This window comes from Trachymyrmex cornetzi, unplaced genomic scaffold (assembly GCF_001594075.2).
Source record: "Trachymyrmex cornetzi isolate Tcor2-1 unplaced genomic scaffold, Tcor1.1 scaffold441, whole genome shotgun sequence".
NCBI lineage: Eukaryota > Metazoa > Arthropoda > Insecta > Hymenoptera > Formicidae > Trachymyrmex > Trachymyrmex cornetzi.
In genome coordinates, this window is record NW_017299190.1 from 1092005 (window position 1) to 1108505 (window position 16501).

At 34.8% G+C, this 16501-nt stretch overlaps 1 protein-coding gene across 1 annotated transcript in view; it reads left to right on the forward strand.

Annotated features, from left to right (window-relative positions):
- LOC108764655 (interleukin-1 receptor accessory protein-like 1) overlaps positions 1-15119 on the forward strand; it is a 275654-nt gene extending 260535 nt beyond the window's left edge. The window contains exons 6-7 of the mRNA XM_018512995.1: positions 3395-3532; positions 13769-15119. Of these exons, the coding sequence (XP_018368497.1) occupies positions 3395-3532; positions 13769-14238 (608 nt within the window). The 3' untranslated portion in view covers positions 14239-15119. The remainder of the gene's footprint in view (positions 1-3394; positions 3533-13768) is intronic.
- Positions 15120-16501: the final 1382 nt, after the last annotated feature.

The window sequence follows — 16501 nt, forward strand, 5'->3', positions numbered from 1 at the left end:
ACAAGACTAGTAAAAATATTCTGGCTATTTTTACCGAATTTCTGATAAATTTTATTTGCCTGAAAGTAAAAATACCGGAGATTTAAGATAAGAAGTACGTTATGATTATAGTACATCATTTCAAGTGACTATATTATTTTATAATAAGATAAATTATACTTTCAGTAAAGTAAATTATACTTACAATAAAGTAAATCGTACTATTTTCGAGATTGACAACCACAAACAACTCTCAGAACTTTTATACATATATAGATTTTACTATGCAGTAAAGTAAATTTTGTCAATGCTAAAGAAAAAATGTTTGTCGATAAAGTAAAAATGATTATCATACGACAATCTCATTTACCAGAAATGTAAAGAAAATTTTACATAAGTAGGCACGTATCCCTATATATGAACTTGATAATTCCATAAAGTTTACTAGAATTCTAGTGTATAATACTGTACATTTTTCTCCGTGTAAAACGGAAATGTTAGATATACATAAAAAGAACGGTTTTGCTAAAGTATCTAAAACTTTAGCTGGATGCTGATCTGAAAATAATTTTATTGGACTATCAAAATAATTATGTAGGACACTCAAGTTGGTTAGAATGTCAAAATTTTTTGCTCATTATGCTTGAATTTTCTACATAATTATTTTGATAATCCAATAAGTTATTTTCAGATTTGTATCCAGGGAAATTTTTAGATACTTTAGCAATATTTTTCTGTGTATGTTTCTATAAAACTTATTTAATTGTCGATTTTTACAAATGTCTTGAATAATTTAATTCAGAAAAACAACCAGTAAAATAATAATTATAAATGTCTCCTTTGTGATAAATTGTCTCGAATAGATTCATTTTAGTATTATACACAGTATAATACTAAACAAAAAATCGTGCGTAGAATTTTTCTTGTTTTACCATATTTTGATTATTACTTCAATGTAAAATAAAAATACAACTGATATATTATTATATTTGTAACATTTTGATGTGTTAGATTCATGTCACCTTTCTAACTTAACAATTGCGTATGTCAATTAAAAATGGAATATTATTTTGAATATTTTTAACACAATTGTTTCAATTAATTTATATATCTCAAAGTCAATTTAACATCTAAGAATTTTTTCATTTACATTATATACGAACAAAAATGTTTTATTAATATTTTCTTACGAGTTACTGCAACTACTCTTCTATGTATTCTACTTATTTTATATGTTAGTTTTAAATTATCCTTAAAGTCAAAATAACAAATATAAATTTAAAGTATTGTATCAATTATTTAACATTATTAGTTCGTTAATAAATAACACAAGACGAATGAGTTACTTTAACTTAAAATTTAGAGTGGATCTCCTGGGAACATGTAAAAAGTGTTAAAATTAACATTTTCTTTTTTACTGTGTATTAAAAAAATAAGTAAGAAAGAGGCGATAGAATTCCATATGAGGGAAAGAAACTGAAAGTGGCCTTGAAAATAATTTGTAAAAAAATACACCATAATCAATATGAATATCCGTATCGAATTATTTACGGTGACGAAAAAAACTGTATTGATCCGTTTGCGGGATGAATATTTGAGGGCGAAATTTATCTGTTAAATATTTGTTACGTTTTAAATTTAGATTTTCAAGCTGCACCTCTGAATTACTCGAAAAACTCGATTATATCGCGATGAAATACGCATTATTGTTGGATATCAAAAAGTCCCGCTAATTTCTTAAACATGCAAATTCTTCCATCATTAAATACGAAAATTAACGTTACGTCCATTTTCCTTAACTTGGCCAAATTTTATTAGTGCGACATTTAGCAATTATTTAAACGATCTCGGTCTTACAATTGTCGTGTCGTGGCTTTTACCCGTCCGCTATTTTCCTTCAAGACCTCTATATTCCGCGAACGTGCGATCCGATAAATATATAAACGTCCGAATTACGGTAAAACTAAAGGGCGACGTCGTAACCGATTTCCTTAACCGCCGTCGCTCCCCCCTCGCGGCCATCATATAAGCGACATCGCCATTATGGCACACATTATTTACCTCTATGGGACATTTTGCGCGCATAATGGCGCACGGACGATAACGATTTAATCTATTTCTCGAGTGAACGGTTACGCGCTGCTCCAGACTACGCGGGAATAAATTTCGAGTAAACGGAAGCGATAATGCGCGAATTATTACGCCCTCCTTCAACCCCCCTATCTCCCGCCTCATCATCCTGTTCTACTTAAACTCGTTCTCAGATCGCATGGCTCGCGGAGGTGCGCCAAATTTCTGTTTTATATTCATAAGAGACGCAAATCACCCCCCCTCGGGAAGTTCAGCTCGCGACCCTTATCGAAAAGCTATTTAATCTGCCCCGAAGTTTGTCCGATCTGCGCTAAAACCCATCGGTGGATCTGTCTTTCTGAAATTGTCCCATCGGATTTGGAAGATTCGATGATCGATCGAGGATCAGACATCGATCTAGAGATTTCAATATTTGTCGCACATATCTTGTGTTTTCCGAGAGGTTTGTTAACTCAACCCTCAAACCTATGAAAGAACTCAAACAGTAGGGAATTCTTATATAAACTATCTTCTTATGAAACTGCACTGAAAGAGAAGTCTAGTTACAGCTACCAAATATTAAGTGAAATAGTTTCAACTAAACGTTAAGGTAACATAAATATTATCTCATGACTCAATATAAGGTAATTAAATATTACTGTTGCTTTCCTGGTGCTTTTCAACAAGCGACCCAGCGTGACACGGTGATCATGTCATCTTTGTTTAACATTAGCAAACAACGAGGATGTAACGATTCACTGTGTTACACTGTGTCCTCTGTGTCTCTCGCTGGAAAGCACCCACGTTTGGTGATACTAAATATTTGTAAAGGTAAAGTTATATTTAGTTATATTACCTCAACATTTAGTTGGAACTACTTCACTCAATATTTGGTAGCTATAACAAATTTTCAAATCTGTCCTATAAACACAAAGTATTCCCAGAATGTTATATTATGAATATTATTTACTCTTTTTAATATTTATATAACATTCTAAAAATATTGTGTCTCATATATCTATATTTCTACTAATATAGTAGTAAATAATATTTAAAACGAAAAAATATGTCCATTTCCTGAAATGAATTCGCAGATTTTACTTTCAGTTTAATCATACAACCTTCTGTCTCCTTCCTTTAAGATCCTATAAAAATTATGTAGAAGAACTAAAGACAAGGTAAACTGAGAGATACTGCAAACCATTCTTCCGTCTGTCCAAAAGCTGAATTAACTGTTACAACCCTGTTTGCTTCTCGTTTGGTTGGTCCGTTTGGTTCAGCTTGGTCCAGTTGACAGAGCGAAGAAGCACGAGTAATCACGAAACCACATGACTATGCATTGCAGATGGGAAGGAATGCGACGCCCTGGTGTGCTACCACGAGAAGGACTCGAGCCTGGTGATCGGTATCGTGATACCCACGCTGGAGTCTAGACATCGGTACAAGTGCGCGGCGCTGGAGTTGTCTCAGCTGAATCACAATTGTAAGTACTCACGGCCACTACTAGCGTTAATTAGCGGCGACGACGACCCCTGTCTCTCGCTGGATAATTACGTAGTCACAGCGACAGCTACGGTGTACCCGCGGAATACGAGAGTGCCACTTTGGAAGGCACCTCCTTTCCCCCTTAATCCCTCGAGTTATTCCTCAATTTTTTCCTCAACTATATTCGTGGCATTTTCAAGGATATTAGAAAAAAATTTCACGGAAAGGATGGTTTTTCTGGAGTATCTAAAAATCAACTGAATAACAAAAGGCTCAATTCATTTAAAAATTAAAATAACAAAAGTTAGAAAATACAAATTTGCAAATAATTTTGTTGGACCATCAACATAATTATCCAGGACACTCAAACTTATAGTTTAAGGTCGAAAGTTTTTGCAGTATTGCTCATCATGCTTGAGATTTCTCCGTAATTATTTTCATGATCCAACAAATTTATTTTCAGATCTGTATCTAGCTAATTTTTTAGATACCTAATCAATATTTTGATGATCTAACAAATTTATTTTTAGATCTGTATATAGCTAAATTTTTAGATACTTCGGTACAATCGTTCTTTCAGTGTTTCTTTAAATTATTTTATATCTTTCGAAGAAGTCACTTCTAGAACCGCAGTAAAACATCGTTCGCGCAAAGTTCCGAATCTCTTTCGAATTTTCTCCGCAAACGTGGCAAGAAGAGAAAAAGCTAGAGATAGAAGAAGAAATTTCTTCTTCTATCTGTAGCTTTTTCTGGATTTCTTCCTTAAGGAAGAAATCCTTATCGAAATTTTGCTTCTACTTTGAGCCTTAGTTTTAGGACGTATGCAGATTAAAGATTTATAATTAGGACGTATGTAGACTCTAGATATTTAAAATAGGTTCTAATCTAATAAATTAAGCTCCTACGTTGAACCTGTAAATGGCAGTTATCGAAAAGTTTCCTATTTTTAGGCTCAAAAAAAGTTTTCTAAATAGAAGCTGTGGATCAAATAATATTAAAAGAGGTCCTACGTGATTGTTCAAGTATCAAAACAGGTTTATAAGGTTTAATTGAGGTTGAAAGAGATTCACAGTAGGACTAAAATTTCGAGAGAATGGAGTGTCGGATGCGTTTCGTTCGCGACACCGAGTATGTACAATTCAGTAGCAACGACACGAAAAAGATCCTTATCGTGTTACATAAGGAATGAGGACTCTTTTAAAAACAAAGAACGAAAAGACAGAGAGAAAGGAAAGGGAGAAAAAAGGCAGAAGAAGAAAAACAGAAACGTCGTGCGATGGGGGCTCTCTACGGGGTTTACTTTGCGGCGCATCCCGCGGCGATGCAGCCTACATGGGAATATAAGCGTGAGCGAGGGATGCAGATATATACGACAGGCTGAGGGGGTGGATATATATTCAACGACGGCGAATGTAGACCACGAATTGCGGTTCGAAAAGTAACTTTACGGTGGATGCGCAGCTTATGAATTAGAGCTAAATAAAAGCAGCCCTTCTCGCTTGGATCACGAGGCGGAAATCGGATTAGCCTTCCAGGATAATACAGCCAAGGGTATTATCGATCGCGGTTTCATCGAGAGATGAAGCGGAGTTCGAGAGGCGCACATTTTGTGGGCGATTTAATTAAAAATGTGGATATGCAAATTAAGCCAAAAATCGAACATGATGTATCGTGAGAAGAGGGATATTATGCGAAAAGGAAATCATCGTTGTTTATATGAAATCGAATTAAACTAGATTATATAATATTATTGAATCGTAAAGTGCAATAATTATTTTAATATAATTTTTTTTTAATTTAAAAGCATCGTGGAGTTGCAATTGTCATTATTTATAGCCCCGATAGGCAAATAGTGAAAACATTGCACAAATGGCATTATAAACTGATAATTTTACAATAATTACATTCACATGATTTAACTATAACAACAATTTTCTCAGAATATTTCAAAATTATATTTGTCAAATATTAGATAAATCCAATTTGAAATGTAAACATTTAAAAATTTATTTTCTTTCAAGAATATAATGAATATAACTGACAGCATATTGAAGAATCAAATCAAGACAAGTGCGATTATTTTCAAATGCTCAACGAATATTTCCAAAAAATCAATTCACGTGCATGCATCCCAAAAACTGTTTGATTTAAAACTTTTTAATTTAGCCCTGTGTATAATACTTCATGTTGTAATACTTTTATATTATATATAGTTTAGGAATAATTGTGCATTTTTACAAACGCGATTGTATATTTAAAGTACAGTTAAAATATTTTTCTCAATTATTGGAAAATTTCTTTACAAATTTAATTTGGCAAATATGCCCCACTAAAATGAAATTGAATTAAAATATAATAGATTATGAAACATTATCGAATTTCGAGATGCAAACAATGTGAAAGGAATTTAATTTAAATTCAAAATTTAGAATCGCAGAATGTTAGTTACTACATCGGAAATGTCAACTGTCAAAATCTTTTGATATGAAAATTTTGAGAGTATAAAACCGATATTGATTGTTTTAATACTTTTTTTTAATTTAAAGGCATTTCTCTCTTTTATTATTTTAATATCAGCTTTCAAGAGCTTCGAAAGAAGTCGCAATATTCTTTCGCGAAATCTCGAGTTTATTTCTCGAAATTTCTAGAATTACGTGAAAATACCCAATTACGCGTGCGTAGATCCTTAAACCGCAAAGGCACGCAATTGGATTTCGCGTTGGAACAGGAAAGCTAGCAAAATGCAGGTCGTTCTCTCTCCTTTTGTTCTGCCACTACTGCTAGTCCAATTGTAGTATCGAAACCACGTGGATAACAATGTAGAGCAATTTCTCTTTCTCTACTTCCCTTCGTCTCTCTTTTTTTTTTGCTTCTCACGCGATGGCTCGACGATTTTGCTACCACGTGGTAGTGCACGGGCATTTGTTGGGGCAATTTATTTCAGCATAAAGAAGATTTGCAACCCGGCAGCCTGATCACGGAAGAATCGCCCGCCGCGGTCACGGGATCGTTATCCTCGTACACGAGGATGCGCGAAAAGGAGAGGGTGGTCCTTGCAGTATGATCGAAAGTGATGGGAACCTTATGGTGAATCGTGGGAATCACGGCAACTTGGCAAATTGAATTAGAAAGTTCGCCGCACTCTCGGCCGTGCAGTGTCTCGTTTGTCTCCGCGGCGGCAGTCGCAATATCGAATTAGGCGCGCGAAGATCCCATGTGTACGACTACGATATATATTTTCGAGTCGCAAAGTTGGTGAGGGATAGACGTAGGTCCTATCGGGAGATTCCGTGCACAGAAAGAAGTGTAACGCAGATCACTACGGCCCGTTTCCATAATATACCTAAAAATAAAAAGTTATCAAGAAATTCATGAATAAATTTCATTGATGAATCTCTTGGTGACCTTTAAGCAGTGGTTGCTGGTATCTAGATGAAATTATCTAAATAATTACAATTATCTAGATGAAATGGCTTTACTAGATTATGTATTATCTTCATTTGTATCTTAGATTAAAAAGTATTATCTTTTCTCTAAATTATCTACATAATTATCTAAGATGAAGATTTAATTAGATAATATTTACAAAATGTAAGAACATAAATAGCATCAATTTTTATACGCAAAAATTAGAATTTTATAGTGATGGTATCATTTTGTAATAATATTTTCCTAATATTTATTTTATGTTTGATCTGTAGAGCAGTATTCTGAAAAAAATTAGACGAAAAAATGGTTTTCAAAGACACAGACAGCACGTATATTTTTAATAAATTTTATATTACAAATAAACTTTACACATCTCTCAAATTCTAGTCGAAAATAACTAAACGGAGAATTGTCTATTTATTTCTTTATCTGAAATAAATTCGCGATTTTCACCTTTAAGTTGATCATACAAACCTCTCCCCTCTTAAGGCTCTTGACTACTCATCACGAACATGTAGATTGATGACGTCAGAAGCGAAAAAACATACAGGATTTACATGAAGAATCTCCGGGATTTTAATATTAAATTTTAATATTAATATTAAGAATCCCTTGGATTTCTTCTTTTGGGAACATATTATGGACACAATTTTCCACCAAGGTACTAAACATGAATGCCTTATGCTACCGAATTTTGGTCGCCACAACTAACGACAAGCTGCAGCTCTTGGCGTAAAATGAAATACTGGCTCGATATTCATCATGCCACTAAAAATACTGATATGATAACATATGATGTGTCTGGTAATTTTTTCTAAAAATTTTTTTTACAATAAACAAGTTAAAAATATGATTGTGTGTTTGTTTTTACTTCTCATCACTTTAAGATACAAGGGAGGTTTATCATACACCTTGTATAATGAAAATTCTTGTAAAATACAATGGAGTAGAAATATTTTTTAATAAAACAATACGTGCACTTGATCGAATACACTTGTAAAATATACCTCTTTTTTTATTTCAGAATAAAATAAAATCATATTTATTTCAGTTCAACAACTATCATATAGCTTGTTATTTGGTTAGACACAATTCGATTCCAAATACCTATACTAGGTATTTATTGAGATTGATTACCGGAACGCAAGGAGAGTTTTCGGTATATCTTATAAATCTATTCTATATCGATGGCAAATATTATTTTATTAAAAGTATTTACATTTTAATATAATTTGCAAAAATTTCCTTTTGTATTTTCTCGCTTCTGACATCACAATCCAAGATGCAATGAGTTGGCAAGAATCTTAAGACTCTTATTATCGATATAATTTAACAACCGAATTAAATCTGATGATGAATAAAACAACTAATTATCAATCTAGAGATACAGGGTCGCTAATGCCGGCTGTATTTAAACTTTGAGGACTCATAATTCAAAAAATTCTTATCGGAAAAGGATTTATAACCAATGTTCCAAAAACATCTCGACATCAGCCACAAGAATATGCAATAAAAATGGAGGTTTATATTTAAGAAATTTTAAGTGACCTTGATTTAATTTTATAAGAACATATTAAGATCAACCAGTTCACCATTTTTCGCTTCTAATAACTTTTGTTAGAAACATTTTTATCTTAAACTTAAGAATCTTGAGATATTCTAGTGGGTTGATTAAAATGGATCACTGTATCTCTGGATTTAGTTGTTAAATTCACTTACAAAGCAGCAAGAATATATTATATTTTAAATTAGAAAAGATATTTGATTAAAAACTTACATTTCGATGTATGATCGCAATTTAAACCGTTGAGAAAATCTGGAATTACAGAATATCACCGTAAAGCGAAAGAAAAGTCTTCTCAAGGCATCTAAGATATTAAGTAAGAAATTATTATATAGCCGGTAATTTTTCCTAATTACTTAACTCGTTGCTTCATCCTAAGTCAATCGTTCTACACAGAGTATATGCATTCTGTATACGCATCGAATATGCTGCGAACGATTCAACCAGCTCGTAGCTCTCCCAGATTGCGCACTTCGCTCTCAGACAACATTAGCAGGCTGATTACAATCGTCCGATTAGCCGACACGCTCGTTACCTTACTGCTTTAAGCCGATTGCACGGAGAGCATGGAGTGCGTTCTATCGTTCTCCAATGAGGTGTGCGATCAGGTAACGTATAACATACGCGGGTCAAACGCTGGTTCCGCATCCTCGATCTTGTATATTGTACACACACCTGGCACTGTGTGTACTCTGCTAATTACGATATCCCGATTACATGGCTTATGAATTTACGTCCGGCCTGCGCATGATGGCCGCCGCCGAGTTGCTTCGGGGTAGTGAAAGAGGTATCCCGGGGTTTAACACGTGAACTTCGGTAAAGCGGCGGCCCGACATTTGATAGTCAATGAACAAAGTTCCGCTATCAAAGCGACCGGGATTTCGCATATCCGCAGGGGACTCGTGATTTTCTCCTGATACGCGTCCCAAAGAGAGACAGACCTCGGTAAGTTTTGCCTCCACGCTGTCCACGAGTGACGATGATGAGCCAATCAACCTTCGAAGTCCTGGACCCTCCATCCGCGGTTCGATTAATCTCAACACTTGCTACAGGATCTTCGTTGACCTCGGAAATTAGAATTTTGATGAAACTCGGAACGCGTACGCAACTATACCCGATTGAGATCCCATTCACGATCGAGTAACTCCCTTTGCGAATTCCCGCCGCAATGGGGATTATTGTCAGTTTACGTTAACTTGTTCCGCGGCGTCACGAAAACCATAATTTGCAAATCGATTCGAATATCCCTATTACTTCTATTACTCGCCATTACTATGTCTTTTTCTCTGAATGTAGATACTTCAACAAAATTCTAAAGGATTTGAAACGACTTTTTTATCTTTCTAAAAAAATTTTTAAAAAGCTCTGAAAATTGAAATTTTCTTTTCTGAATTTTCTTAAAGCTCGCGAAATAAAATTTGTGTTCTTAAATTTTAGCTTGAATCTTTTAATGCGACACGTTCATTCCCGTGTAAAAAAATTGCTTGTACGTCGCGCAAAGACCGAATCATACTACCCTTTCTCAAGAATCTCTCTTTAAATGGACTTACAATTGGATGAAACGCATTTTCCAAAAATCGAATAGTCCGAGTCGAAATTTTAGTTCTACTTTGAATCTCTTTCAACCTCAATTAAACCTTATAAACCTGTTTTGATACTTAAATAATCAAATAGCACCTTTTTTAAGTACTTAATCTACAGCTCCTATGTAGAAAACTTTTTTTGAACCTAAAAATAGGAAATTTTCCAATAACTGCCATTTACAGGTTCAATGTAGGAGCTCAATATTCATTAGATTAGAACCTATGATAAATCTCTAAAGTCTACATACGTCCTAATTATACATCTTTAGAGTCTACATACGTCCTAAAACTAAGATTCAACCCGAGTCGAAATTTTAGTCCTACATCGAATCTCTTTCAACCTCAATTAAACCTTATAAAAAAATTGTCCTCCAATACGTGGCTAATAAATAAACAATAAAAAAGCTTATTGTTAATTCTTTTAATTCTATATGCGAATATATTGATGATATTTCACTAACAAGATCTAGCGTGTGGCATATGCTCAACCTTTTTTATTGTTAAACCTTATAAACCTGTTTTGATACTTGAACAATCAAATAGGACCTCTTTTAATATTACTTAATCAACAGCTTCTATTTAGAAAATTTCTTTTGAACCTAAAAGTAGGAAATTTTCCGATAACAGCCATTTACAGGCTCAATATAGGAGTTCAATTTATTAGATTAAAACCTATTATAAATCTCTAGAGCCTACATACGTCCTAATTATAAATCTTTAGAATCTACATACGTCTTAAAACTAAGATTCAAAGTAGGAGCAAAATTTCGACTCGGGATATATAGAATCTACCATAAATCTCTAGAGTCTACATACGTCCTAATTATAAATCTTTAGAGTCTTATACATACATCCTAAAACTAAGGTTCGAAGTAAGAGCAAAATTTCATCTTCTCGACAGCTGTCTATCAGAGATCATCCATTTTCTCAAGTTTCTGACCGATTTTAATTGAACCCTGCGCATTCGCACACATACAATAGATACAAACTCGTGCGTACACACAACGCACACACCTCGGCTCCGTTTCATTCAGAGTTAACGAAGTTTCCCTGGAAACAACGGGCCGTAACGCCGGCATCTATTCGGTCGATCAGTTTTTGCTAAGCTCACACTCGCCTGTGCATCAAGGCCGGATATACACGGTGGCGCGCGGTAACTCATACATTATCCCGGATGGCAGAGGGAACCCCCGGCTTTTTATTGCTCGCGCCATGCCACCGCGCTGGTTTGCTTTCACTTTATCGTCCGTGAAATCCAGCCGTCCGCTCTGCCGGCGAACAATATTTCCAGACTCCAGAATACCTCTGGGAAAGAGTGTATACGTGCAAAATTCAGCGCGACGCCCCGCCCGAGTTGACTCTGTAATCGGACACCGCGAACGTTCCATGGGGGATAAAAAAATACCGCGACACCGACGTTTCTAGCGAAAATTGAGATTTATCCGCGCGCTTTCGATAGTAACAGTACGATAACGCGTGATTCTCAAACGTCTCATCATTATTAAAAAATCATCAGGCAATCTCTTAACTTGGAGAAACTATAATTGAGTTGTCCAGACAAAGAAAAGCGATTCTAAAGGATCTGAGACGGTTTTCTTACTTATTAAAGGACTTTTTAAAAGATTGAAAATTAAATTTTCTTCTTTGCATTCTTCTGAAGCTAGCAAATTAAAATGTTTGTTCTTAAATAGTTTGAATCTTTTAATGCGACGCGATCCCTTTTCATTTCTTAAAGAGGATTTAATTATATAAGGACACAAGATTAAAAATATAGAATTAGAGTCTAGAAAATCAAGATTATCTTAATACTAATTTGGTCTTTTGACCTCTTCTGAAGCTCGCGTGAATTAAAATTTTTATTCTTAAATCTTAGTTTAAATCTTCCAATGCGACGCAATTCTTCTTCAGTTCTTGAGAAAGACTTAATTGTGTAAAAACGCAAGACTAGAATTTTCTGAAAGTCGCGAATTAAAATTCTTGTTCTTAAATCCCAGTTTGAATCTTTCAACACGATTTCTCTAGAGTTCTTATTATAGAAGTATCATGCGATTATTACCGATCGTTTCTATTTTTCAGATTAATATTATATTTCTTATATAAAAGATAGAATTTAAAAAGTTTTTTGATTTTTCATAAATTATATCCTTTACAATGATAAAATATTTGGTTTTTTATCACTTTCCTTATTTTCATAAGAATTTATTTGCTTGGTTTGCCTTAATTTCCCCTACATTCCTAGAAAACCTAATCTAATACAAATCTAATTTGGAACTAAAATCACATTTGGATTAGGTTAATTTATAAATTGTTTATACCGAGAGAAAAGTATTTGTAATAATTGTGACTATATAAAGTACATGTTATTATAATTATGATGATTACTGCTACAACATTAGAAATAGTAACTATATGTATAGTTCTATCAACAAGTATACATATATATGTATATAAAGTTGGCAACCGAAAATGACTATATTTATAGTTATTAGCATAAAAATGGTTGTTATAATTTATAGTTATTTTTTGGAACAACCATTTGTTTTTGATTGTCAACTATTTGTTGATAAGACGTATATTTATTTTTACTGATATTAGTGATATTGTAGTAGTAATAAATCATAATTATAGTAATATGTAATTATAGTTAAAAATACCAAATTTTTCTCTCACTATAGGATGTGGGAGGAAAGGTAAAGTCTCTCCTCGTCCAAACATTTAAATATGCAAATATATAAATAATATGTAAATATAATATTCATGTTAATTGTAAGTAAAGTTTAATTTGTAACACATTTCGTATGATTTATTGCACCTGTTAGTGACTTTTTTTATATCAACGAGTGATGAATCAGAGTTTTTGGTTATTCAGAATGATAACATTAATCACAACATAATGCACCGCTCATGAAAGTTCGTACATTAGTGTAAATTTTATTGTATGTAAAAAATTGGAACATTATAAAACGTAATTATATTACGTTTTATAATGTTGAACATTAAAAAGTAATTATATTATTCTTTTATATATTTTAGGATACTTAGAAATACTAACACTAATTACAAAAGCTTTATAAATTATTTTTAATTTTACATGCCAAAATATTTCGTCTTTATTTTATAGAACATTGATAGTGTAATCGATAAATTCCAAAAATTTGCTTTTGGCATATAAAATTAAAAATTATTTGTAAAGCTTTTGCCAGTCTACCGTTATCTATGGAGATAGGCTGGCAACATACACTTATAGGTATAGTAAACGCCATAAATCAATATCTGTGTTCTCTGAGCGAATTCTTGAAATTTGTTGATTATACTATTAATGTTCTACATTCTACGGAATACATTTTAGCATATAAAGTTAAAAATAATTTAGAAATCTTTTGCAATTGGTGTTTATAGGTATATATAATACCTTAAAATATACTGCACAAAAGAATAGCAAAATTGCTGTTTTATATAATGTCCTAATTTTTTACGTCATCATTTGATAGACTTTATGCGGGTGAATTTCTATGGCAATGTATAACAAGGCCAATATTACTGAAGCTGAATCTTTCATATTTATCTAAGTTAAAACTAAATTCATTTAAATTGTATTTGTTAGTATTTATTAAAATTTCTTTGGCCGTAAATTCTAATACCTTCTGACGTTTCGCAGGGAGCCTGGAAATCAGTCCTCACGCCAACACGGCTCGACGAATCGTCGTTGTGCTCAGCCCCGCTTCCTTGGACAACATCTGGACGGACGCGAGCGTCGGCGCGGTGTTGAAGCAGCTGTCGTCGCTTCCAACCCGGGTGATCGTCGTCACGTTGAAGAGACTGCCGAGTACAACAGCGACAATCGCGAAGCGATCGCGGCGGGATCGTCGCGACGCCGATAATACCTCTTTCGATCGGCTAACGATCCTGTCTTGGCAGGACGGCGGCGGCGGTGGCAGTGGCGGCAATGGTACCACCTTCGGCAGTGGTGGCCGCAAGTTCTGGTACAAACTGAGGCTCGCGATGCCGGCGATGCGGCCGGTGGCGTCCGAGCCCGCCTGCCAATCGGTAGCAATGATAGTGCAGGCCAACGGCAAGTGCGGACAGCAAAAGGCACGTTCGCGCGAGAGTCTGGAAGTCCTCGTCTAAAGGCACCGTCACGAGCTCATCCTCGACCCGAGGTTCCCGTGAGAGCAGTGTCTCGACCGATTTTTACACCAATTCAATTGCCAATCTTCGAATCCCGAGGCGAGGGTCTCGAGGTCCCGTAATCGCGTCCGCGCGATCCTGACCCCGAGGATCCCGCGAGAGAAAGCTTTCGCTTTTGATTTGATATCGACTCGGCGGAAGAATTGCGAGGCGATTTCGACTTCGGCGACTGGACTCGGCGAAGCCTCAAAAGTCTCAGGATCTCCCTTCCGTCTCGAGAATCTTGCGAGAGGAATCTTTCATTCGTGATTTTCGAAGAAGGCCGCGAGGCAACGTCAATTCTGATGGTTCTAATTTCACGCGGAGGCTTCGAGGCCTCTGTTTACTCTTGCGAATCGAGAATCTCGCTACGAGAAGTACGATCGTCGTCTTTGATAAGAGGGAAAAAATCGCGGCTCTTTTTCGAGCGTTTCGCTCGCAAAGTCCGAAACTCAAGATTGGAACATAGAATAATTTTGCTGAAGTATCTAAAAACGACCCCGCACAGAAAAAGTGGCTTCGGTCGAATTGGCTGGAACTGTGATATTTTATAGATTATGAAATGCTGATCAAAGTTTCCTTAGGCAAAATCATAAAAAACGACCAGATTTGTCTGCGGCACCATTTGAAAGTTGCTATTTTGAATCTAATTGGATTGAAAGGTATTTTTATCTACTGTGATGTTGCTGCTCCGGCTTTGATTCAGGACTGTGTTTCAAGATCGACAAATTTATCGGCGCACAGTTAACTTAAATTGAAAATTGTATAAATTTACAAGAAATTATTAGGCAGAACCGCCTCGACCGAATATGGTATTTTTCACTTATGTGTGTTTAATCTCATCGGTCCGTTTTTACTTAATATCTTTATCTTATTATTTATTTTTTAGTCTGTACCTTAATACTTTTATTACTTTATGAATCAATTGATGTAAAGAAAACAGTTGTTTTCAAAAAAATTTGCAACTATGCAAATTACATAATTTTTTTGAAAAGCAACTATGTGTTTTCTTTACATTCATCTCGTTATTCTGTGCATAAAAGTATTAAATTATCAAAAAGTGAATAGTTTAGCAGATAAAGATATTTTTTAGTCCAATTAAACTCAAAATAGAGATTTTTAAATGGTATCACAGTCCGGATCTGTCCATTTTTTATGGTTTTGTCTGAGAAAACACTTAATCAGCTTTTAATAAAATAGTTTTTGTCAATTTAAAGCTATTTTTTCCATATGTTTGTGCAGGATTTTTTTAGTTATAAATACATATCTGAAAATAAATTTATTGGGCTATCAAAATACCTAATTACATAGAAATCTCAAGCAATACCGCAAAAAAGTTTTAGTCAGTATGTTTTTCAGATTTGTATTTTTAATTAAATTTCTAGATACTCCAGCAAAACCGCCTTTTCCTTAAAAGCGCAGTCGGTCTTCTTCGATTTGGGAAAATTCCAATTATAAAACACGAAGGAGGCGCGTCGCGACTTTGTGACGTTATCACGTTGCAATCGATTTTCTCGCGAATCGCGTCGAGATTGGAAAGCAAATTCGATTTAACATCGCGACGTCGCGACACGGGGGAAGAAGCTGTGGCGCGCGGCACCGCAAAATGGAATCAAACAGTCCCGAGATCTTTCTAGATTCTAGATCCTCCCTCCGAAGCTTGATTCTCCGAATTTTCAGCTCAAAATTATTAACTCTTCAATTCGATCGTTGGTTGAAGAAGCTCAATCTTGAATTAGGAAAAAGAATTTTGTTAAAATCGCGAGAATTTCTTTTATCGAAATACGCGATTTTTCGCGACAAGTCTGTTCGACTGCCTCTCGAACATTCTGTAGTTGGCAGACTATATGGAATGCAATTACATAAGGGGGACCGTCTAAACGGGGATTGCAAGATGCAACTGCTTTCAACTGCAGCAACGTGACAGTGCAAATCAGCGGCGCGAAGCGTGAATTGCTGCTCGTGATAAGTTCGCGGCTCGTGATAAGTTCGATGGAAACGTTAAAGGCGTAGGGACCTTTGTACAACTTTTTTTATCGTCAAAGCGGTGAATTTTTAAGATGTAAGAAATGGAAAATATATTCCGGTGACAGAAGCGGTACAGAGGAGACGAACGATCTTTTAGTGCTGATCAGCGAAAATGAGTTCGATTCTTTGTGAACGCAAATGCATTTCTGCGTAACGATTAAAAGTTTTAATTTTATAATATTTGTAATATTTATTT